This window comes from Petromyzon marinus, chromosome 59, assembly GCF_048934315.1.
Source record: "Petromyzon marinus isolate PM22_M1 ecotype Great Lakes invasive population chromosome 59, UKy_Petmar_22M1.pri1.0, whole genome shotgun sequence".
NCBI lineage: Eukaryota > Metazoa > Chordata > Hyperoartia > Petromyzontiformes > Petromyzontidae > Petromyzon > Petromyzon marinus.
Window position 1 is genome coordinate 2453702 of NC_133725.1, and position 23065 is coordinate 2476766.

The 23065-nt window shown below is 52.8% G+C and overlaps 1 protein-coding gene across 2 annotated transcripts in view; it reads left to right on the forward strand.

Annotated features, from left to right (window-relative positions):
* The window catches only part of LOC116955417 (neurogenic locus notch homolog protein 1-like), a 120456-nt gene that overhangs the window by 80368 nt on the left and 17023 nt on the right, over window positions 1-23065 (forward strand). For both annotated transcript variants that reach the window (XM_032976485.2, XM_032976486.2), the window contains exons 15-33: window positions 7072-7217; window positions 7962-8075; window positions 9119-9238; window positions 9767-9919; window positions 10633-10861; window positions 11220-11421; window positions 13366-13519; window positions 13797-13981; window positions 14467-14599; window positions 15266-15523; window positions 16263-16375; window positions 17187-17356; window positions 17690-17867; window positions 18663-18901; window positions 19207-19620; window positions 20313-20461; window positions 21083-21311; window positions 22526-22616; window positions 22887-23061. In XM_032976485.2, the coding sequence (XP_032832376.2) occupies window positions 7072-7217; window positions 7962-8075; window positions 9119-9238; window positions 9767-9919; window positions 10633-10861; window positions 11220-11421; window positions 13366-13519; window positions 13797-13981; window positions 14467-14599; window positions 15266-15523; window positions 16263-16375; window positions 17187-17356; window positions 17690-17867; window positions 18663-18901; window positions 19207-19620; window positions 20313-20461; window positions 21083-21311; window positions 22526-22616; window positions 22887-23061 (3452 nt within the window). The remainder of the gene's footprint in view (window positions 1-7071; window positions 7218-7961; window positions 8076-9118; window positions 9239-9766; window positions 9920-10632; window positions 10862-11219; window positions 11422-13365; window positions 13520-13796; window positions 13982-14466; window positions 14600-15265; window positions 15524-16262; window positions 16376-17186; window positions 17357-17689; window positions 17868-18662; window positions 18902-19206; window positions 19621-20312; window positions 20462-21082; window positions 21312-22525; window positions 22617-22886; window positions 23062-23065) is intronic.

The window sequence follows — 23065 nt, forward strand, 5'->3', positions numbered from 1 at the left end:
GTTAGTAGTGTGTTAGTAGTGTGTTAGTAGTGTGTTAGTAGTGTGTTAGTAGTGTGTTAGTAGTGTGTGTGTGTGTGTTAGTAGTGTGTGTGTGTGTGTTAGTAGTGTGTTAGTAGTGTGTTAGTAGTGTGTGTGTTAGTAGTGTGTTAGTAGTGTGTTAGTGTTAGTAGTGTGTTAGTGTTAGTAGTGTGTTAGTGTTAGTAGTGTGTTAGTAGTGTGTGTGTGTGTGTTAGTAGTGTGTGTGTTAGTAGTGTGTGTGTTAGTAGTGTGTGTGTCTTAGTAGTGTGTGTGTGTTAGTAGTGTGTTAGTAGTGTGTGTGTGTGTTAGTAGTGTTAGTAGTGTGTTAGTAGTGTGTTAGTAGTGTGTTAGTAGTGTGTGTGTTAGTAGTGTGTGTGTGTGTTAGTAGTGTGTTAGTAGTGTGTGTGTTAGTAGTGTGTGTGTGTTAGTAGTGTGTGTTAGTAGTGTGTGTTAGTAGTGTGTTAGTAGTGTGTGTGTTAGTAGTGTGTGTTAGTAGTGTGTGTTAGTAGTGTGTTATTAGTGTGTTAGTAGTGTGTGTGTTAGTAGTGTGTTAGTAGTGTGTGTTAGTAGTGTGTTAGTAGTGTGTGTGTGTTAGTAGTGTGTTAGTAGTGTGTTAGTAGTGTGTTAGTAGTGTGTGTGTTAGTAGTGTGTGTTAGTAGTGTGTGTTAGTAGTGTGTGTTAGTAGTGTGTTAGTAGTGTGTTAGTAGTGTGTTAGTAGTGTGTGTGTTAGTAGTGTGTGTTAGTAGTGTGTTAGTAGTGTGTTAGTAGTGTGTGTGTGTTAGTAGTGTGTTAGTAGTGTGTTAGTAGTGTGTTAGTAGTGTGTGTGTGTGTGTTAGTAGTGTGTGTGTGTGTTAGTAGTGTGTTAGTAGTGTGTTAGTAGTGTGTGTGTGTGTTAGTAGTGTGTGTGTGTGTGTGTTAGTAGTGTGTTAGTAGTGTGTTAGTAGTGTGTGTGTTAGTAGTGTGTTAGTAGTGTGTTAGTGTTAGTAGTGTGTTAGTGTTAGTAGTGTGTTAGTGTTAGTAGTGTGTTAGTGTTAGTAGTGTGTTAGTGTTAGTAGTGTGTTAGTAGTGTGTGTGTTAGTAGTGTGTGTGTCTTAGTAGTGTGTGTGTGTTAGTAGTGTGTTAGTAGTGTGTGTGTGTGTTAGTAGTGTGTGTGTGTGTGTTAGTAGTGTGTGTGTGTGTGTTAGTAGTGTGTTAGTAGTGTGTGTGTTAGTAGTGTGTTAGTAGTGTGTGTGTTAGTAGTGTGTTAGTAGTGTGTGTTAGTAGTGTGTGTGTTAGTAGTGTGTGTTAGTAGTGTGTGTTAGTAGTGTGTTAGTAGTGTGTGTGTTAGTAGTGTGTTAGTAGTGTGTGTGTTAGTAGTGTGTGTTAGTAGTGTGTGTGTGTTAGTAGTGTGTGTGTTAGTAGTGTGTGTGTTAGTAGTGTGTGTGTTAGTAGTGTGTGTGTTAGTAGTGTGTGTGTTAGTAGTGTGTGTTAGTAGTGTGTGTTATTAGTGTGTTATTAGTGTGTTAGTAGTGTGTTAGTAGTGTGTTAGTAGTGTGTTAGTAGTGTGTGTGTGTTAGTAGTGTGTTAGTAGTGTGTTAGTAGTGTGTGTTAGTAGTGTGTGTTAGTAGTGTGTGTTAGTAGTGTGTGTGTGTTAGTAGTGTGTGTGTGTTAGTAGTGTGTTAGTAGTGTGTGTGTTAGTAGTGTGTGTGTGTTAGTAGTGTGTTAGTAGTGTGTGTGTGTTAGTAGTGTTAGTAGTGTGTGTGTTAGTAGTGTGTGTTAGTAGTGTGTGTTAGTAGTGTGTGTTAGTAGTGTGTGTTAGTAGTGTGTGTTAGTAGTGTGTTAGTAGTGTGTTAGTAGTGTGTTAGTAGTGTGTGTGTGTTAGTAGTGTGTTAGTAGTGTGTTAGTAGTGTGTGTGTTAGTAGTGTGTTAGTAGTGTGTTAGTAGTGTGTTAGTAGTGTGTTAGTGTTAGTAGTGTGTTAGTGTTAGTAGTGTGTTAGTGTTAGTAGTGTGTTAGTAGTGTGTGTGTGTGTGTTAGTAGTGTGTGTGTTAGTAGTGTGTGTGTTAGTAGTGTGTGTGTCTTAGTAGTGTGTGTGTGTTATTAGTGTGTTATTAGTGTGTTAGTAGTGTGTTAGTAGTGTGTGTGTGTGTGTTAGTAGTGTGTGTGTGTTAGTAGTGTGTTAGTAGTGTGTTAGTAGTGTGTGTGTTAGTAGTGTGTGTGTGTATGTGTGTTAGTAGTGTGTTAGTAGTGTGTTAGTAGTGTGTTAGTAGTGTGTGTTAGTAGTGTGTGTGTTAGTAGTGTGTGTTATTAGTGTGTTAGTAGTGTGTTAGTAGTGTGTTAGTAGTGTGTGTGTTAGTAGTGTGTTAGTAGTGTGTGTTAGTAGTGTGTTAATAGTGTGTGTGTGTTAGTAGTGTGTTAGTAGTGTGTTAGTAGTGTGTTAGTAGTGTGTGTGTTAGTAGTGTGTTAGTAGTGTGTTAGTAGTGTGTTAGTAGTGTGTTAGTAGTGTGTGTGTGTGTGTTAGTAGTGTGTGTGTGTGTGTTAGTAGTGTGTTAGTAGTGTGTTAGTAGTGTGTTAGTAGTGTGTTAGTAGTGTGTGTGTGTTAGTAGTGTGTGTGTGTGTGTTAGTAGTGTGTGTGTTAGTAGTGTGTTAGTAGTGTGTTAGTGTTAGTAGTGTGTTAGTGTTAGTAGTGTGTTAGTGTTAGTAGTGTGTTAGTAGTGTGTGTGTGTGTGTTAGTAGTGTGTGTGTTAGTAGTGTGTGTGTCTTAGTAGTGTGTGTGTGTTAGTAGTGTGTTAGTAGTGTGTGTGTCTTAGTAGTGTGTTAGTAGTGTGTGTGTGTGTTAGTAGTGTGTGTGTGTGTTAGTAGTGTGTGTGTGTGTTAGTAGTGTGTGTGTGTGTGTTAGTAGTGTGTTAGTAGTGTGTTAGCAGTGTGTGTGTTAGTAGTGTGTTAGTAGTGTGTGTGTTAGTAGTGTGTGTGTTAGTAGTGTGTGTGTTAGTAGTGTGTGTTAGTAGTGTGTGTGTTAGTAGTGTGTGTGTTAGTAGTGTGTGTTAGTAGTGTGTGTTAGTAGTGTGTGTTAGTAGTGTGTGTGTTAGTAGTGTGTGTTAGTAGTGTGTGTTAGTAGTGTGTGTTAGTAGTGTGTTATTAGTGTGTTAGTAGTGTGTTAGTAGTGTGTGTGTTAGTAGTGTGTTAGTAGTGTGTGTTAGTAGTGTGTTAGTAGTGTGTGTGTGTTAGTAGTGTGTTAGTAGTGTGTTAGTAGTGTGTGTGTTAGTAGTGTGTGTTAGTAGTGTGTGTTAGTAGTGTGTGTTAGTAGTGTGTGTTAGTAGTGTGTGTTAGTAGTGTGTTAGTAGTGTGTTAGTAGTGTGTGTGTTAGTAGTGTGTGTTAGTAGTGTGTTAGTAGTGTGTTAGTAGTGTGTGTGTGTTAGTAGTGTGTTAGTAGTGTGTTAGTAGTGTGTTAGTAGTGTGTTAGTAGTGTGTGTGTGTGTGTTAGTAGTGTGTGTGTGTGTTAGTAGTGTGTTAGTAGTGTGTTAGTAGTGTGTAGTAGTGTGTGTGTGTGTGTGTTAGTAGTGTGTGTGTGTGTGTGTTAGTAGTGTGTTAGTAGTGTGTGTGTTAGTAGTGTGTTAGTAGTGTGTTAGTGTTAGTAGTGTGTTAGTGTTAGTAGTGTGTTAGTAGTGTGTGTGTTAGTAGTGTGTGTGTCTTAGTAGTGTGTGTGTGTTAGTAGTGTGTTAGTAGTGTGTGTGTGTGTTAGTAGTGTGTGTGTGTGTTAGTAGTGTGTGTGTGTGTGTTAGTAGTGTGTGTGTGTGTGTTAGTAGTGTGTGTGTGTGTGTTAGTAGTGTGTTAGTAGTGTGTGTGTTAGTAGTGTGTGTGTGTGTATGTTAGTAGTGTGTTAGTAGTGTGTTAGTAGTGTGTGTGTTAGTAGTGTGTTAGTAGTGTGTGTTAGTAGTGTGTGTTAGTAGTGTGTGTTAGTAGTGTGTGTTAGTAGTGTGTTATTAGTGTGTTAGTAGTGTGTTAGTAGTGTGTGTGTTAGTAGTGTGTTAGTAGTGTGTGTTAGTAGTGTGTTAGTAGTGTGTGTGTGTTAGTAGTGTGTGTGTTAGTAGTGTGTGTGTTAGTAGTGTGTGTGTTAGTAGTGTGTGTGTTAGTAGTGTGTGTTAGTAGTGTGTGTTAGTAGTGTGTTAGTAGTGTGTTAGTAGTGTGTTAGTAGTGTGTTAGTAGTGTGTGTGTTAGTAGTGTGTTAGTAGTGTGTTAGTAGTGTGTGTTAGTAGTGTGTGTGTGTTAGTAGTGTGTTAGTAGTGTGTGTGTGTTAGTAGTGTGTTAGTAGTGTGTTAGTAGTGTGTTAGTAGTGTGTTAGTAGTGTGTGTTAGTAGTGTGTTAGTAGTGTGTGTTAGTAGTGTGTGTGTGTTAGTAGTGTGTGTGTGTTAGTAGTGTGTTAGTAGTGTGTGTGTTAGTAGTGTGTGTTAGTAGTGTGTGTTAGTAGTGTGTGTTAGTAGTGTGTTAGTAGTGTGTTAGTAGTGTGTGTGTGTTAGTAGTGTGTTAGTAGTGTGTTAGTAGTGTGTGTGTTAGTAGTGTGTTAGTAGTGTGTTAGTAGTGTGTTAGTGTTAGTAGTGTGTTAGTGTTAGTAGTGTGTTAGTGTTAGTAGTGTGTTAGTAGTGTGTGTGTGTGTGTGTTAGTAGTGTGTGTGTTAGTAGTGTGTGTGTCTTAGTAGTGTGTGTGTGTTATTAGTGTGTTAGTAGTGTGTGTGTGTGTGTTAGTAGTGTGTGTGTGTGTTAGTAGTGTGTGTGTGTTAGTAGTGTGTTAGTAGTGTGTTAGTAGTGTGTGTGTGTTAGTAGTGTGTGTGTTAGTAGTGTGTTAGTAGTGTGTGTGTTAGTAGTGTGTGTGTGTGTGTGTTAGTAGTGTGTTAGGTGTGTGTTAGTAGTGTGTGTGTTAGTAGTGTGTGTGTTAGTAGTGTGTGTTATTAGTGTGTTAGTAGTGTGTTAGTAGTGTGTGTGTTAGTAGTGTGTGTTAGTAGTGTGTGTTAGTAGTGTGTGTTAGTAGTGTGTTATTAGTGTGTTAGTAGTGTGTTAGTAGTGTGTGTGTTAGTAGTGTGTGTTAGTAGTGTGTTAGTAGTGTGTGTGTTAGTAGTGTGTTAGTAGTGTGTTAGTAGTGTGTTAGTAGTGTGTTAGTAGTGTGTTAGTAGTGTGTGTGTTAGTAGTGTGTGTTAGTAGTGTGTTAGTAGTGTGTTAGTAGTGTGTGTGTTAGTAGTGTGTGTTAGTAGTGTGTTAGTAGTGTGTTAGTAGTGTGTTAGTAGTGTGTGTTAGTAGTGTGTGTTAGTAGTGTGTGTTAGTAGTGTGTGTTAGTAGTGTGTGTTAGTAGTGTGTTAGTAGTGTGTTAGTAGTGTGTGTGTGTTAGTAGTGTGTTAGTAGTGTGTGTGTGTTAGTAGTGTGTTAGTAGTGTGTTAGTGTTAGTAGTGTGTTAGTGTTAGTAGTGTGTTAGTGTTAGTAGTGTGTTAGTAGTGTGTGTGTGTGTTAGTAGTGTGTGTGTTAGTAGTGTGTGTGTTAGTAGTGTGTGTGTGTTAGTAGTGTGTTAGTAGTGTGTGTGTGTGTGTGTGTTAGTAGTGTGTGTGTGTGTTAGTAGTGTGTGTGTGTGTTAGTAGTGTGTTAGTAGTGTGTGTGTGTTAGTAGTGTGTTAGTAGTGTGTTAGTAGTGTGTTAGTAGTGTGTGTGTTAGTAGTGTGTGTTAGTAGTGTGTGTTAGTAGTGTGTGTTAGTAGTGTGTGTTAGTAGTGTGTGTTAGTAGTGTGTGTTAGTAGTGTGTGTTAGTAGTGTGTGTTAGTAGTGTGTGTTAGTAGTGTGTTAGTAGTGTGTTAGTAGTGTGTTAGTAGTGTGTTAGTAGTGTGTGTGTTAGTAGTGTGTGTTAGTAGTGTGTTAGTAGTGTGTTAGTAGTGTGTGTGTTAGTAGTGTGTGTTAGTAGTGTGTGTTAGTAGTGTGTTAGTAGTGTGTTAGTGTGTGTGTTAGTAGTGTGTGTGTTAGTAGTGTGTGTTAGTAGTGTGTGTTAGTAGTGTGTGTTAGTAGTGTGTTAGTAGTGTGTGTTAGTGTTAGTAGTGTGTTAGTAGTGTGTTAGTAGTGTGTGTGTTAGTAGTGTGTTAGTGTTAGTAGTGTGTTAGTAGTGTGTGTGTTAGTAGTGTGTTAGTGTTAGTAGTGTGTTAGTAGTGTGTGTGTTAGTGTGTGTGTTAGTAGTGTGTGTGTGTTAGTAGTGTGTTAGTAGTGTGTGTGTGTTAGTAGTGTGTGTGTTAGTAGTGTGTGTGTTAGTAGTGTGTTAGTGTTAGTAGTGTGTGTGTGTTAGTAGTGTGTGTGTGTGTGTGTTAGTAGTGTGTGTGTGTTAGTAGTGTGTTAGTAGTGTGTGTGTGTTAGTAGTGTGTGTGTGTGTTAGTAGTGTGTGTGTGTGTGTGTTAGTAGTGTGTTAGTGTTAGTAGTGTGTGTTAGTAGTGTGTTAGTGTTAGTAGTGTGTGTTAGTAGTGTGTGTGTGTTAGTAGTGTGTTAGTAGTGTGTGTGTGTGTGTTAGTAGTGTGTTAGTAGTGTGTGTGTGTGTTAGTAGTGTGTGTGTTAGTAGTGTGTTAGTGTTAGTAGTGTGTGTGTGTTAGTAGTGTGTGTGTGTTAGTAGTGTGTGTGTGTTAGTAGTGTGTGTGTGTTAGTAGTGTGTGTGTGTTAGTAGTGTGTGTGTGTTAGTAGTGTGTGTGTGTTAGTAGTGTGTGTGTGTTAGTAGTGTGTTAGTAGTGTGTGTGTGTTAGTAGTGTGTGAGTGTGTGTGTTAGTAGTGTGTGTGTGTTAGTAGTGTGTTAGTAGTGTGTTAGTAGTGTGTGTGTGTGTTAGTAGTGTGTTAGTAGTGTGTGTGTGTTAGTAGTGTGTTAGTAGTGTGTTAGTGTGTGTTAGTGTTAGTAGTGTGTGTGTGTTGATACTGATACTGGGGGTTGTCTTCCTGCTGCTGCTGTTATCCCACTGCTGCTGCTGCTCCTACTGCTGCTGCAACAACTGTTACTACTGCTGCTACTGCTGCTGTTTCTGCTGCTGCTACTACTACTATTGCTTCTCGTGCTGCTGCTGGTGCTGTAGGTATCGGTGCGTGTGCGACCCGGGCTGGATCGGGAGGAACTGTGACGTGGAGAGGGATGAGTGTGCGTCCGGGCCGTGTCTCAACGGGGCCACGTGCTACGACCAGCTCAACGCCTACACCTGCATCTGTCGCGCGGGTTTCCGCGGTAACGCTGACGCACGCACGCACGCTATGCACACGCGTGATCTAGCGGTACAGTGCAATAACAACAGCAGCCACGCTCGCCGGTAGGCGGCGGTGACGTCACCGTGGCGCTCGTGCCAGGCTCGGTGAACCGCTGAGGCCTCCGTGCTAAGCGTGAAAGGCTTGGCCATCGCGGGACAGACGCTACACTGCTGCCCGTATATACTGACGGTGATCCCCCGTATAGCCTTGGGGGCAAGCGCTGTTGGCGAGTAGCGCCTATGAAGGCCGGCACGGCACACGACGGGGTGGGTGGCCAGCACCACGCCCGGCCGCCTTTGTCTCCCCAGCGGCGATGTTTACACACCGCACCAGGTACTCATTTGAGGCTGAGTCGACCTAGGGGAGGCCCAGGAGCGGTTCAGACAATCTGGTCGCCGGGTTTGTAGCGCTAACCGCTACGCTGCCGCTCCGCGCACATGCATTTACGTACTTGTAAGTACACACGTGCACACACACACACATATATATAAAAGCATCTGTGTGTGTTTTTAAACTGTGAGGTTAGGCTCGCGTGCATCCCTACATGCGCATGCGCTTGCGCATATTTCTAAGTTGCGTTGTACTTGCGTCAGTTGGCCGGATGGCGGTGTCGTGTTTGCGTTGATTGGCCGGATGGCGGTGTTGTCGATTGGCCGATTTGCCAGCGTTGTCGCCGTCCTCGTAGTCGACGCGAACTCTAACCCCGCTCTCTCTCCCTCGGCAGGCAACAACTGCCAGATCAACGTCAACGAGTGCCAGTCCAACCCCTGCCTCAACCGCGGGATCTGCCACGACGGCATCTCGAGCTACACGTGCCAGTGCAACTTGCCCTACACCGGTACGCGGGGAAGGAATGATACAAAAAATGTCATTGAAATCCTGCTTCATCGTCATCATCTTTGCCTTCCTACGTCGTATTCATTGTCATCGTGGAGGAATCCGATGGGCTATGAAGCTCTTTTTTCGCAGATGTTCAGTAGGTGCACGGGGTCAGAACGTTACGACGACAAACACAGTACAGCACACACGGTGCGCAGTGCAAAATATTGGAACGGTAAACAAATCGTCGTCATCGTCATCATCATCCGCATCGTCGTCTTCATCGTCGTCGCCGTAACCCTAATCGTCTTCATCGCCTCTGTCGCCGTCGTTAGCGCCTTCGCTGTTACAGTCTAAATCCCTGCGATTGCCATTGTCATGTCTTGGACTACACAGAGGTCCATCTGTTCTCCGTGCATGTGTTTGCTTCTCAGTACGGGTGCGTGTATGCGTACATATACGCGCGTGCGTGTAATACACATAGGTCTACGTCTGTGTGTCTGTGTGTAGTTGGCACAGTAGTAGGGGGGTACAGGTTGTGCATCGGCCAGTCATCTCAGTCAGTCGACCCGTGGCACCTGGGCCTGCCCCGTGACCTCCTGTTAGCGGGCGTTCGACACTTCACGTGGCCTCAACGTGCACATAGCTTGGCACAAGGACCGTGGTGATGTCATCGCCACTTAGTGGCGAATGGCGGTTGTTGTTGATATATCGTGGGGAGCGGTGGTGTAGCGGTTAGCGCTACGCCGCGCTACGAACCTGGCGACCCGAGTTTGATTCCCGCTCACGGCCAACGCCGGTGGCGATTATCTGAACCGGTCATGGGCCTCCCCTAGGTCGACTCGGCCTCAAATGCGTAACCTGGTGCTGTGTGTAAAAACATTACCACTGGGAAGACAAAGGCGGTCGGGCGTGGTGCTGGCCACCCACCTCCTTGTGTACCGTGCCGGCCTTCAAAAGTACTCACTTAACAGCACTTGCCTCCACAGTTTGTTAAGGCTGTACGGGTAATCTTTGTCTTACCTTGTATAAGTATACACGTGCGCGCGTCTCTCTGCGCAGGGCGGAACTGCGAGACGGTGCTGGCCCCTTGCTCCGGGACTCCGTGCCGGAATGGTGGCAGCTGCCGGGAATTGCCAGATTTCTCCGATTTCGCCTGCTCTTGCCCCAGCGGGTGGCAGGGTACGGCTCAACCGGAACTTACCAACCACCCACCACCCACCCACCCACCCACACCCCACTCACCACACCCACAACACCCGCCTACCCGGGCCAGAGTTCGTGCGTCGCACCAAAATAATCCCTTCCTGTTGTGTCCGTGCTAAACGCAACTAAACAATTTTTTTTATAATATGATACTGGATGTAAATTGCCAGCGAAACATCGTACTGCTCAAAATTGTTAATGTTGTGGATTTACTCTCCAACACACCGGTAGGCTGAAGTAGTAACTACACTATACACTACACTATACAGTACACTATACAGTACATTATACAGTACACTATACAGTACACTACGCCATGCACTACACTTTACTAGTAACTAATTGGCCTTTTGTTTACGTAACAAATCCCTTACTAATTGGCTGTGTCGGGTGGTGGAGGGTTACGACACATATTTTAAGCGATCTAACCCGCGAAAGCCCACCCCCTCCTGCGTACCAGGCGAGAGGGTTAACGTCTCTCCCCCCATCCCCTCGCCGTCGCAGGCCGGTCGTGCGACGTGGACGTGGACGAGTGCGTGTCCGACCGCTGTCGCAACGGCGGAGTTTGCCGCAACACGCTGGGCGGCTTCTCGTGCGAGTGCCAGCCCGGCTACACCGGCCACAGTTGTCAGGTGGATGTGGACGACTGCTTGCCCGGTGAGTGGTTCGTCATTTGGTGCGAGTGGCCGGTGTTGGTTGGTTGGTTGTTGTTGTTGTTTATTGTTGTTGTTATAAGAATTGTAATTTATTATGATTCGTAATTGGATTTTTGCTTTGGGTCGGGTCAGTCCCCCGTGTCAGAACGGTGGTGCGTGTTATGACGGGGGCTAATCGTGGTTTTCGCGTGCGTCTCCGCGTGTTCTGGTCCTCTCCGTCCCCCAATATCCGCGTCTCTAACCTCCCCCAATATCCGTGTCTCCCCGTGCGTCTCCGCGTGTTCTGGTCCTCCCCGTCCCCCAATATCCGTGTCTCTAACCTCCCCGTCCCCCGATATCCGCGTCTCCCCGTTTGCTCCCAAGTGTGCCGTGACGGGAGTAATTCGTGTGTCTGCTCCCCACGTGTCCCCCCAATCTCTACTGTATTCGGCAAAAACGTCTTCTGGCTTGCTGCCTGCCTGGATTCCTATCTGCCTGACCTGCGTGCAGGTGGTGCGAGATGTTATCTCCCTCGCCTGGTATACAGGAGGCCGTGGGTTCGATCCCGACCCTGACGCCTCTCTAACCTCCGCGTCTCCCTGCGTCTCCCCGTGTCCCCCCGCGTCTCCCTTTGTCTCCATGTGTCTCCCCGCGTCTCCCCGCGTCTCCCTGTGTCGTCCCACCCCCCCTCCTCCTCCTCCTCCCCCCCCCCCCCCCCCCGCGTCTCCACCGCAGCCCCGTGTCAGAACGGCGGCACGTGCTGGGACGGCGTCAACGCGTTCTCGTGCGTGTGCCGCGCGGGATTCGCGGGGCGCCAGTGCCAGCACGAGGTGGACGAGTGCGCCAGCGCGCCCTGCCTCAACGGGGGCAACTGCACCGACTACGTCAACAGCTACACCTGCAAGTGCCGGCCCGGCTTCAACGGCATTCACTGCGAGAACGACGTGCCCGACTGCACCGAGAGGTGGGTGCACGCGCCGTGTGTGTGTGTGTGTGTTGGTGAACGTGCGTGTGTGTGTGTGTGTTGGTGAACGTCTCTCCATCTCTCCCTCTCTTTTTTTTTACGATCAGAGGAAACAAGAAGATGCTCGGTGTAGTCGGCACTTTGCTTCGTTCATTGTTTCGATTTTTTTTTCAATGCTTTGCTTTATGTGCCCCTCCCCCCCTGTTTAAATGAAAGATTTCACGAAAGATTTCAAGCTCTGCTCCTTCTTCTTACCCCTTCCCTCTCTCTCTCTACCCCCTCTCTCCCTCCTCTATGTCTATGTTCCCCCTGTTTTCTACGTAATATTTTTCTCCGTCTCTCCCTCTCTCCCGCACAGCTCCTGTTTCAACGGCGGCTCGTGCGTGGACGGCATCAGCAGCTACAGCTGCACGTGCCGCGTCGGCTACAGTGGCGCCAACTGCCAGTACGACATCAACGAGTGCGACTCGCAGCCATGCATCAACGGTGCCACGTGCCTCGACGGGCTGGGCTCGTACAAGTGCACGTGCCCGCACGGATACACGGGCAACAACTGCCAGGTCGGGCGCGTGTGTGTGTGTGCGTGCGTGCGCCTGTGTGTGTGTGTGTTGTGGGGAGCGATAGTGTAGCGGTTAGCGTGCTGCGCTATGAACCTGGCGACCCGGGTTCGATTCCCGCTCACGGCCAACACCAGTGACGATTATCTGAACCGGTCCCGGGCCTCTCCTAGGTCGACTCAGCCTCAAATGAGTACCTGGTGCGGTGTGTAAACATTGCCACTAGGGAGACAAAGGCGGTCGGGCGTGGTGCTGGCCACCCACCCCCTCGTGTACCGTTCCGGCCTTCATAGGTGCTCGCTAACAGCACTTGCCCCTACAGTCTCTTAAGGCTATATGGGGGATCTTTGTTGCGGGGAGCGGAGGTGTTAGCGGTTAGCGCTACGCTTCACTGAACCCGCCGACCCGAGTTCGATTCCCGCTCACGGCCACCACCATTGGCCGGTGACGATTATCTGAACCGGTCCTGGGCCTCCCCTAGGTCGACTCGGCCTCAAATAACTACCTTGTGCGGTGTATAAACACCGCCACTAGGGAGACAAAGGCGGCCAGCTTGGTTGCTGTCAAACCCACCTCCTCGTGTGCCGTGCCAGCCTTCACAGGTGCTGGCTGACAGCACTTGCCATAACAGAGTCTGTTAACTATACGGGGGATCTTTGTTGTTTTTGTGTGACAAAGGTGGCCAGGCGTGGTGCTTGGCCACCCACCCCGCTTGTGCACCATGCCGGCCTTCAGAAGTGCTCGCCTCAACGGTCTGTGCAGGCTATATATGCACTTTTGCCGAGTTCGATTGCCGCTCATGGCCGCCACCACCACCACCAGTGACGATTATCTGAACCGGTCGTGGGCCTCCCCTAAGCCTCAAATGCTTAGTTTGTTGTCCTTCCCCCGCACCTCAGATTAGCACGGTTGGCTACGTACGGTGCGAAAGAAGTTCAACGTACAGACATACGAAGGAGTAGCTGGTGTCGTGTGTAAACACCACCACTTGGGAGACAAAGGCAGCCGGGTGTGGTGTTGGCCACCCACCCCCTCGTACGCCATGTCGGCCTTCGTAGGTGCTCGCTAACAGCACTTGCCCCAACTGTGTTAAGGCTACACGGGGGGGGGGGGGAGGACGGGGATCTTTGTCTTTGTGTGGCCTTCCTGTTTCCTGTTATTGTAGGAACCCCTAGGGGTAGTCCAGGGGTACCGTCTCCCCTCCCCGCCAAGTGGGGTTTGGCCAGAAGATGACTGTACCCCCCCGCCCTCCCCTGGGGTCTCCGTTGCTTACGCTCATCATGACGTTGGCGGCGATGATGATGACGCCGGCGATGATGATTGACGATACTGATGGCGGTGATGGTGACGCTGATGATGGCGACGACGCAGACAATGACCGTGACGATCTTACATAGATTTATATAGCAGCGCCTTGGTCTCCAAGGCGCTTTACAATAATTATATAATTGTACATCAGATGATAGTGCTTAAAATAAAGAGCGGGGTTATTAAAAGTGGTCGTGTAGCGATAGTGACACTAACGACAATGACAGTGATGATGACGACGCTGATGATGATGATGCTGATGATGACGCTGACGACAATGACAACGATGATGATTACGCTGGTGATGACGACGCTGACGACGACAATGACGCTGACGACGACACTGACGATGACGACGATGACGCTGACGACGATGACGCTGACGACGCTGACGCTGACGACGATGACGCTGACGACGATGACGCTGACGACGCTGACGCTGACGACAACGACCACGCTGATGACGATGACGACGATGACGCTGGTGATGATGACGACGATGACGACAGTGACGATGATGCTAATGCAAACGATTACGACGATGCTTCCGATGACGGATGACGATGAAACTGACGATGCTCACGACTCTGCGCGCCGTCTCTCTGTCTCTCGCGTGCGTGCGTGCGTGCGTGCGTGCAGAGCCTGGTGGACTGGTGCGTGGCAGCGCCGTGCAAGAACGGCGGCACGTGCTCGCAGTCGGCCACCGCCTTCCGCTGCGAGTGCCCCAGCGGCTGGACGGGCCTCTACTGCGACGTGCCCAACGTCTCCTGCGAAGTGGCCGCCCTCCGATTCGGTCAGCGTCGTCGTCGCTATCATCGCCGTCGTCGTCATTTGTCGTCATTTGTCGTCGGCACCAGCGTCATCGTCGTCGTCGTTATCGTCGTCGGCGACGTCATCGCCATAGTGGTTGTCGTTGTCGTTATCGCCAGTCATCCACCCCCTCGTGTGCCGTCGTGGCCTTCATAGGTGCCACTCGCTAACGGCACTTGCCCCAAACAGTGTGTTAAGGTTATAACGGGGGTGGGGGTGAACCTTTGTCTTTTGTGTGCGTGCGGGCGCGCGTGTCACAGGCGTGTCGGTGGCGCGGCTCTGCCAGCACAGCGGCAGCTGCATGAACGTGGGCAACAGCCACACGTGCCACTGCCAGGCCGGCTTCACGGGCAGCTACTGCGAGGAGGAGGTGGACGAGTGCGAGTCCAACCCCTGCCAGAATGGGGCGACCTGCAACGACTACCTGGGCGGCTTCTCGTGCGAGGTGCCGATCGTCGTGCGCCCGCTCGTTCGCTCGCCCGCTCGTTCGCTCGCTCGTTCGCCCCCGTTGTGCCCCCTCCCCCCCGCCAACCTGGACTCGAACCCAGGAGTAGTTCGGCGGTGCTGGTGGCACGGCGGTCCGCACGCCACCGCCGTTCTTGCGGTCTCCGGAACATTGATAGGGGCGCTCGCTAACGCCACCACTCGACCCCTTTCGAGTATACAAATCGAACCGGGGGCGGGCGGGGGGGGGGGGATGTTTGTCCTCTGCCTGTGGGTGACGGTTACGTGAACCCGGCCCTGGACCTCCGCTCGGTCAACTCGCACGAGCGCCCGGTGGGTGCCGTGGGCAAACGTCGTCACTCGGGAGACAAAGGCGGCCGGGCGCGGTGCCGGCCTTTCGTAGGCGCGCCGCTACTCGCCGACGGCGCCTGCCCCGACGGGCTGTTAATTCTGTACGCTGCGCGTGGGGTCTTTGTCTTTGTGCAGTGCGTGCCAGGGTATCACGGCGTGAACTGCGAAAAGGAGATTAACGAGTGCCAGTCGCAGCCCTGCGAGAATGGAGGAACGTGCATTGACCTGGTCAACAGATACATCTGCTCGTGCCCCCCTGGCACAGAGGGTAAGGACGAGCGTGACCACAACAACAACAACAACAACCACCACAGCCGCCGTTCACCGGCAAGCGTCGGTGACATCCCCGCGTGCCTTGTGCCTGGCCCAGGTGAACTTTGAGGCCACATGAAGTGTCGAAGGTTAGCTGGCAGGAGGTCACGGGACAGACGCAGGTGCAGTGGTGGCTAGGAGATGTTAACTCCCTCGCCTGGTATGCAGGAGGTTGTGGGTTCGATCCCGACCCTGACGCCTGCTGTATTTGGAGTTTACGTGTCTCTCTCTATCTCCCCGTGGCCGAGTGGATTTTCTCGGGGTCCTCCGGTTTTTCCCTCCACATTTATAAACGTGCGTTCAAAGTATTTGGCCGCTAACAATTTCCACATGAAGATAATCCACTTGGTTTAGCTATCGTTTGTGATAGCCAGGAGTTTAGTAACTGCGTTTTATCTGCCCGGCGCTCCTCTCGTTGTTGCGAGCGTCGCCGACACTCTGCCTTTCGTTGTTCCTGGAGCGGCGACTGCCTCCAACTGCCCTCGGGTAGCAGCGTCCCTCGCGAGCCTCCTCCGCAGAGGCCGATCCGGACGCCGCGGCCGGCACCGGTCACCGCACGCGGCCGCCCGTAACGGCCCGTCCCCTCTCCCTCCCCCCCCCACCGTCGCCAACCTCCCCCAAGGCGTGCGTTGCGAGATTAACCGCAACGACTGCCTGCCGAGCGTGGACCCGGTGACGCTGGAGCCGCGCTGCTTCAACGGCGGCTCGTGCGAGGACCGCGTCGGGGGCTACGCGTGCTCGTGCGCGCCGGGCTTCGTGGGCGAGCGCTGCGAGGGGGACGTCAACGAGTGCCTCTCCAACCCGTGCCAGCCGCCAGGCACCCTCGACTGCGTGCAGCTCGTCAACGACTACAAGTGCCGCTGCCGGCCCGGGTATTCCGGTGAGTCGCGTGCGAGCGGATGCGACAACCGGAATAATATATAACGATAAATTATTGAAATTTGCGGCTCGAAAATTATTTTGCTCGTGCCACTGCCGGGCCCCCGGGTATTTTCAGGTAGGTTACGCGCGTGGATGCGTGCCAGCGAAATTGTAATGTTTTTTTTTGGTGCAGGTAAGTCGAAATATATTTTTGTTATCTTCTTTGGTTCTTTCGGTAAAGTCACGTAGAATGAGAATAAAATAATAAATTGATAAAATAAATTGATAAAATAAAATAACACAATAATATTCTCACGACGTTTCGGCCACAACACAAGCGGCCTTCATCAGGTGAAGGGACGAGACTGTCTGGAGGACAGCGCTGGAGCGAACAAAGCCACGCTTTGTGGCTTCACCTGATGAAGGCCGCTTGTGTTGTGGCCGAAACGTCGTAAGAATTTTATTGTGTTATTTTATTTTATCAATTTATTATTTTATTCTCATTCTACGTGGTGACTTTACCGAAAGAACCAAAGAAGATGAATCCTTGCAGTCACGAAAGCTTTCAATCGAAATACTTTAGTTAAATTCATTTTCCAATGGGAATGCGCCTTTGAAATTGCGTCGCTTCACCGATTGCGCGCGGTGGGAGGAGAGCGTGGGTGAGATGGGGGGGGGGTCTTTGTTGATCTCCGCTCCGCTGGGGGGCATCGCTTGAATCCGCATGTCGCTCGCACGCGTGTGCCGCGTGTGTGCAGGGCGGCACTGCGAGAACATCGTGGACACGTGCCAGTCCCAGCCGTGCAAGAACGGCGGCGCGTGCATGGTCACCATCAACACGCCGCACGGCTTCATCTGCAAGTGTCCGCAGGTGAGAGACGCCCCTACAAATATTTACATGCGCAGAGGGGGAAAATAACAAAAACCCCCCACGTAGATAGTCGCGTATAGGATCACGTACAGGCTACACAGACTTGCGCGGGGACCCATGGACTCGCTCGCGTAGAGATCCATTGGCAAACGGAGAACCCAGTGGCCCCCGCATGGAGACCCGTAGACTCGTACCGAGACGTATAGACTCGCACGGAGACCAGTAATCTCACACGGAGACCAATGGTTTCAGGCATAGACTTGCACAGAGACCCGTAGACTTGCACAGAGACCCGTGGACTTGCACAGAGAGCCGTAGACTTGCACAGAGACCCGTGGACTTGCACAGAGACCCGTAGACTTGCACAGAGACCCGTGGACTTGCACAGAGACCCGTAGACTTGCACAGAGACCCGTAGACTTGCACAGAGACCCGTGGACTTGCACAGAGACCCGTGGACTTGCACAGAGACCCGTGGACTTGCACAGAGACCCGTAGACTTGCACAGAGACCCGTGGACTTGCACAGAGACCCGTGGACTTGCACAGAGACCCGTGGACTTGCACAGAGACCCGTGGACTTGCACAGAGACCCGTGGACTTGCACAGAGACCCGTGGACTTGCACAGAGACCCGTGGACTTGCACAGAGACCCGTGGACTTGCACAGAGACCCGTGGACTTGCACAGAGACCTGTAGACTTGCACAGAGACCCGTGGACTTGCACAGAGACCCGTGGACTTGCACAGAGACCCGTGGACTTGCAGAGACCTGTAGACTCGCACGGACTCACGCGCGCACCTCTGCCGCAGGGTTACCACGGCTACACGTGCGAGAACAGCTCCTACACCTGCGGGAACCTCACCTGCCTCAATGGGGGGTTCTGCGTCCAGGGCCCCGTCCTGGGGGCCCACTGCTTCTGCCCAGCCAAGCACACGGGGCCCGAGTGCCAGTTTCCCGCCGACTCGCCCTGCCTCAACAAGTGAGCCCCCCCCCCCCCCCCCCCCCCCCCACGGACGGTCTTTCCCCCCTCCGGCGTTTCGAGACGACGTCGCGCGTTTTTTTTTTCAGGGTTCATTGGCGACTGCATTAAAAAAAAAAGTGCCCGCTCAGACGACGGTAAGCCCACTCCGTCGAGCTGTCGTTGGCGATATAGCCAGGGGGGGGGGGCGCTTCTGGATAAAGAGCGACGTAGCTCGGGGGCCTTGCACCCGGTAAAGGTCAAATGAAAAAATAATAATAATAAAAAAATAAGCGCTTACGAATAAATGATTGTAACCGTTGCGCCACCCTGCGTGTGCCCCCCTTCCCGCAGGCCGTGCTACAACGGCGGGGCGTGCGAGCCGCACGACGCCAAGCCCTTCTTCCGCTGCCGGTGCCCGCAGCGCTTCAATGGCCTGCGCTGCCACTTCCTGGACCCGGGCTTCTCCGGGGGCGTCGGGCAGGACGTGACGCCGCCGCCCACCTCCGTGCTGGAAGAGAGCTGCACCCAGGTGACAGCCCTCGCCTCCCCTCCTCCGCCAATTACACAATTACACATTCACCCGTCCCACCCCCCCCCCACCCACCCCCCCACTCCTTCAAGCCCTAGGGCGAGCGGCCGGCTCTGGAGGTGCTCAGCCCGGGACACGTTGCTGGTCGGCTGGCAGCCGGGCAACCCTCCACAACTCCATCCCTCCCCTCTGCCCCTCTGCCCTGTTCACTTAGAGTGGGCAACCTCTTTTTGACAAAGGTCCCTCCCACTGCTTGTAGGCCCCTCCCACCGCCTGTAGGCTCCTCCCGCTAGTCGTAAGCCACTCCCACTGCTCTTAAGCCCTCACACTGATGACAGGCCCCTCCCGCTGCTCGTAGGCCCAACCCACTTCTGCCACTGACCCCCTGCATGTGTGTGTGTGTGCGTGCGTGTGTGTACGTGCGTGTGTGTGTGCGTGTGCGTATGTACGCGTGTGTGTGCGTGTGTGTATGTACGCGTGTGTGTATGTACGCGTGTGTGTGCGTGTGTGTATGTACGCGTGTGTATGTACGCGTGTGTGTGCGTGTGTGTATGTACGCGTGTGTGTGCGTGTGTGTATGTACGCGTGTGTGTGCGTGTGTGTATGTACGCGTGTGTGTATGTGTGCGTGTGTGTATGTACGCGTGTGTGTATGTACGCGTGTGTGTGCGTGTGTGTATGTGTGCGTGTGTGTATGTACGCGTGTGTGTGCGTGTGTGTATGTACGCGTGTGTGTGCGTGTGTGTATGTACGCGTGTGTGTGTGTGCGCGCGCGTCACTTTATCCCCTTTCCCAGGCCGAGTGTCGCAGCAAGGCGGGCGACCGCTACTGCGACCTCGAGTGCAACGTCCACGCGTGCGGCTGGGACGGCGGCGACTGCTCGCTCAACTTCGACGACCCGTGGCGCAACTGCACGAGCTCGCTGCAGTGCTGGCGCTACTTCGGCGACGGGAAGTGCGACGAGCAGTGCGCGGGCGCCGAGTGCCTCTACGACGACTTCGACTGCAAGGAGAAGAAGACCGCCAAGCAGTGCAAGTGAGTGCGGGGCGGGCGGGCGGGCCGATGGGCGGGCGACACTGCGGGCGACACTGCGGGTGGGCAAGCGACACTGCGGGCGGGCGGGCGACATTGCAGGCGACATTGCGGGCGGGCGGGCGGGCGAGTGGCACGGCAGAGTTTCGGGGTTCGGGGGCGGCTTGAGAAAAATCGGTTCCCGGTTATTGGTGAAGCAGCCTTGGATCGGTTTTACCGATTCCAGATTACCCACGCGTCCCACCTGTCTCACCGTGTGTCTCACCGTGTGTCCCCCCCCCCCCCCCCCCGCCGCAACCTCTCCGCAGCCCGCTCTACGACCAGTACTGCCGCGACCACTTCTCCGACAAGCACTGCGACCAGGGCTGCAACACGGAGGAGTGTGGCTGGGACGGCGGGGACTGCGTGACCACCACTCCGCCGCGCCTGGCGCGCGACTCCCTCGTCCTCGTCGTGCTGCTGCCGCCCGAGCACATCCTCAACGACTCGGTCAACTTCCTGCGCCGCCTCGGCTCCATCCTCCACACGGGCGTGCGCTTCAAGCGCGATGCCACCGGCGCCGAGATGATCTTCCCCTACTACGACGAGTACGACGGCGCCGGCGGCGGCGCCGGCGGCGCCGGCGGAGGAGGAGGAGGAGCGGCGGCGGCGCTGAGGAGGGCGGTGAGGTCGCTCGTGGTGCTGCCGAGGTCTGTCCGGGAGATCGACCGTGAAGTGTTGGGGTACGTACCCCCACGTGCGTGCGTGCGTGCGTGTGTGGGGAGCGGTGGTGTAACGGTTAGCACGCAGCGCTACGAACTCGGCGACTCGACTTCGATCCGCGCTCAGCACCAACACCAAAGTGACCATGATTTGAACCGGTCCTGGGCCTCTCCTAGGTCGACTCGGCATTAAATGAGTACCTGGTACAGTGTGTGAACATCGCCACTGGGGAGACAAAGGCGGTCGGGCGTGGTTCTGGCCACCCACCCCCTCGTGCGCCGTGCCGGCCTTCATAGGTGCTACTGGTTAACAGCACTTGCCCCTACTTGTCTAAAATGCTATATGGGGAATCTTTATCGAAGTGAGATCTCGCGCGCACGCCACCACTGTCGCCATCACGTAGGGATTCCACCTCTGACCGCACTAACCCAGCAAACTCAACCCTACATCTATCGGCACGTTGAACTTCTTTCGCCACCGTACGTAGCCAACCGTGCTAATCGTAGGTGCAGTGTTGTAGTGTTGAGTCTACGGGCGGTGTTGAGTCTATAGGTAGTGTTGAGTCTACGGGCGGTGTTGAGTCTATGGGTAGTGTTAGTCTAGAGCAGTATATATGTTAAATTATTTCGCACCGTACTTCGCTAATCGAAGGTGCGGGAAATCCTTCCCCCACCCCGTGTCGCCCTCCGACCTCCCTCCCTCCCTGCCGCAGGTCCATCGTGCACCTGGAGATCGACAACCGCTTCTGCATGAAGCCCAACGAGGAGTGCTTCTCAAGCTCGGCGGACGCGGCGGCGTACCTGGCGGCGCAGGCCGTGCACCACTCGCTCGACTTCCCCTACCCCCTGCAGACAGTCGAAAGTACGGAGAGGCGGGGGTTCTCGGGGTGGAGAGGGGGGGTCCTTGTCGGCCGGACACACGCAATAAGCGAAAACTAGTTTTGATTTTACTATTTTTTATTTTTGCCAGGCAATGGTCCCGCTGAGCTCGCGTAGCTCTTTCTCAGAAGTGACCTGGCTATCGCAAATCGTAGTGAGGGACACGCCAACTCCAAATATACAACAGCGGGCGTCAGGGTTGGGATCGAACCCACGACCCCTTGCATGCCAGGCGAAGGAGTTAACATCTCTTCCATCGCGGCGCCCCAATGGTTTATTGCCACCGCGCTGACCTCTTCCACCAGCATTACCGCATTTTCAAGATTAGAAGGAGCACTTTTTTTTCCCTGCATCTGTTATTTCGTAAACTTCACATTTTACACCCCGCTTTTTCGGGACGCGGAACGCTCTACAATTTTTTTTTTATTAAAAACGACTCCCATTTCCAAATTAAGTTCAGGTCGTGTTTTTGACTCCAATTAAAAAAAAAATCTCATCAGCACCATTAACCAGGGCGGCCGCCGGGCTCGAACCGCCAACACTCACAAGCGGTCTCCGCCTCTCCCGCCTGTCCCGCCGCCCCCCCCCCCCCTTGCTCCCCCAGTAATGAACGAGCGCCCAGACCCCGGCTTCAACCCGCTCTACGCAGTGGGCATGGCCGTGGCCGCTTTGGCCGTGCTCGTCATCGGCATGGGGGTGCTCATCAAGGGCAAGCGGCGCCGGGAGCACGGCACGCTGTGGTTCCCCGAGGGGCTCGTGCTCACCTCCAAGGAGGGCGGCTCGGGCAGCAAGAAGCGGAGAGAGCCTGTCGGGCAGGACGCGCTGGGCCTCAAGTAAGTCGGTCCCCTCGTCCATCGGCTCCCGGTTCTTGGCCTTGGATTGGGTTTACCGATTCCAGATTACCTGCGTGTCTCCCCCGCGTGTCTCCCCCGCGTGTCTCCCCCGCGTGTCTCCCCCGCGTGTCTCCCCCGCGTGTCTCCCCCGCGTGTCTCCCCCGCGTGTCTCCCCCGCGTGTCTCCCCCGCGTGTCTCCCCCGCGTGTCTCCCCCGCGTGTCTCCCCCGCGTGTCTCCCCCGCGTGTCTCCCCCGCGTGTCTCCCCCGCGTGTCTCCCCCGTGTGTCTCCCCAAGGTGTCCCCCACACGTTCCTCATGTCTCCCCCGTGTGTCTCCCCCACGTGTCTCTCCGCCGCCTGTCTCCCCCTTGTCGCTGCGGGTCACCCTAACGTGTCCCTGCGTGTCCCCCGTGTGTGTGTCTCCATTTTTATTTTTAAGGTAAGGCCAAACTCCGGAGCCTATGTAGCTCTCTCAGAAGCAACTCTGGCCACAAACGATAGCTCAACGAAGTGGCTCATGTGGAAATGTATAGCATCCAAACACCCTAAACACGCGTCAATTCTAAATGCAGAGGGAAAAACTGGAGGACCCAGAGAAAAATTCCTGCCACCACGGGGAAAGAGAGAGAGAGAGAACATGCCAAATCCAAATATACAGCAGGCGTTACGGTCGAAATCTAACCCACGACAGCCTGTACGTCAGGCGAGGTAGTTAACATCTCCTAGCCACTGTGGCATTAGGGGCTGGGATTGAACCCACGACCTCCTGTGTACCAGGCGAGGTAGATGACATCTCCTAGCCACCGTGGCATTCGGGTCCAGGATGGAACTAATGACCTCCTGTGTACCAGGCGAGGTAGTTAACATCTCCTAGCCACCGTGGCATTCGGGTCCAGGATGGAACTAATGACCTCCTGTGTACCAGGCGAGGTAGATAACATCTCTTAGTCAACGTGGCATTCCGGTCCAGGATGGAACTAATGACCTCCTGTGTACCAGGCGAGGTAGTTAACATCTCCTAGCCACCGTGGTGAGATGTTACCCGCCCGGGTACGTCGCGGGAAATCTCTGCCGACTGTGACCGGAGACTCCTGGGGGTGGCAGCGGTGGGGGGGGGTGGGTCCCTCCACGCAGGCACGGCGACGGGGCCTTGTTGTTGTTGTTTGTGAGCGCCTCTCCTTAACCTCCGCCGACCCCCCCGCCCTGTACCAACAGACACCTGAAGCACGCGGAGGGGCTGATGGACGACAATCAGAACGAACACTGGCTGAGCGATGACGGCATTCCGCCGAGCAAGCGCCTCCACGTGAGTGGCGAAGCGCGTCGCACGGGGGCGGCTGCCGCTGGGGGTGCCCCCCCCCCCCAGGTTCAACCACACAATCGTTGCCCCCCACCACCCCCTACCTATTCACTCCTCTAAACTAAAACTTTTTTTTTTTACTAAACATTTTATTTTAGCAGGGTAAAGGCCCCCCACTGAGCTATAAGCGACTCTGGCTATCACGAATGATGGCTCAACGAAGTGGCTCGTCATCATCATCATCATCATCTCCCTCCCTCTCTGTGTTTGCCGCAGGCCGAGGAGCAGGCCATGCTGGCCGGGGGGCCGCGCGTGGCCGACCCCGTGGACCCGAGGCCCTGGACCCTGCAGCACCTGGAGGCGGCCGACATCCGCATGCCGCCCGCGCTTGCGCTCACGCCGCAGGGCGACCTCGACTCGGACTGCATGGACGTGAACGTGCGCGGGCCCGGTAC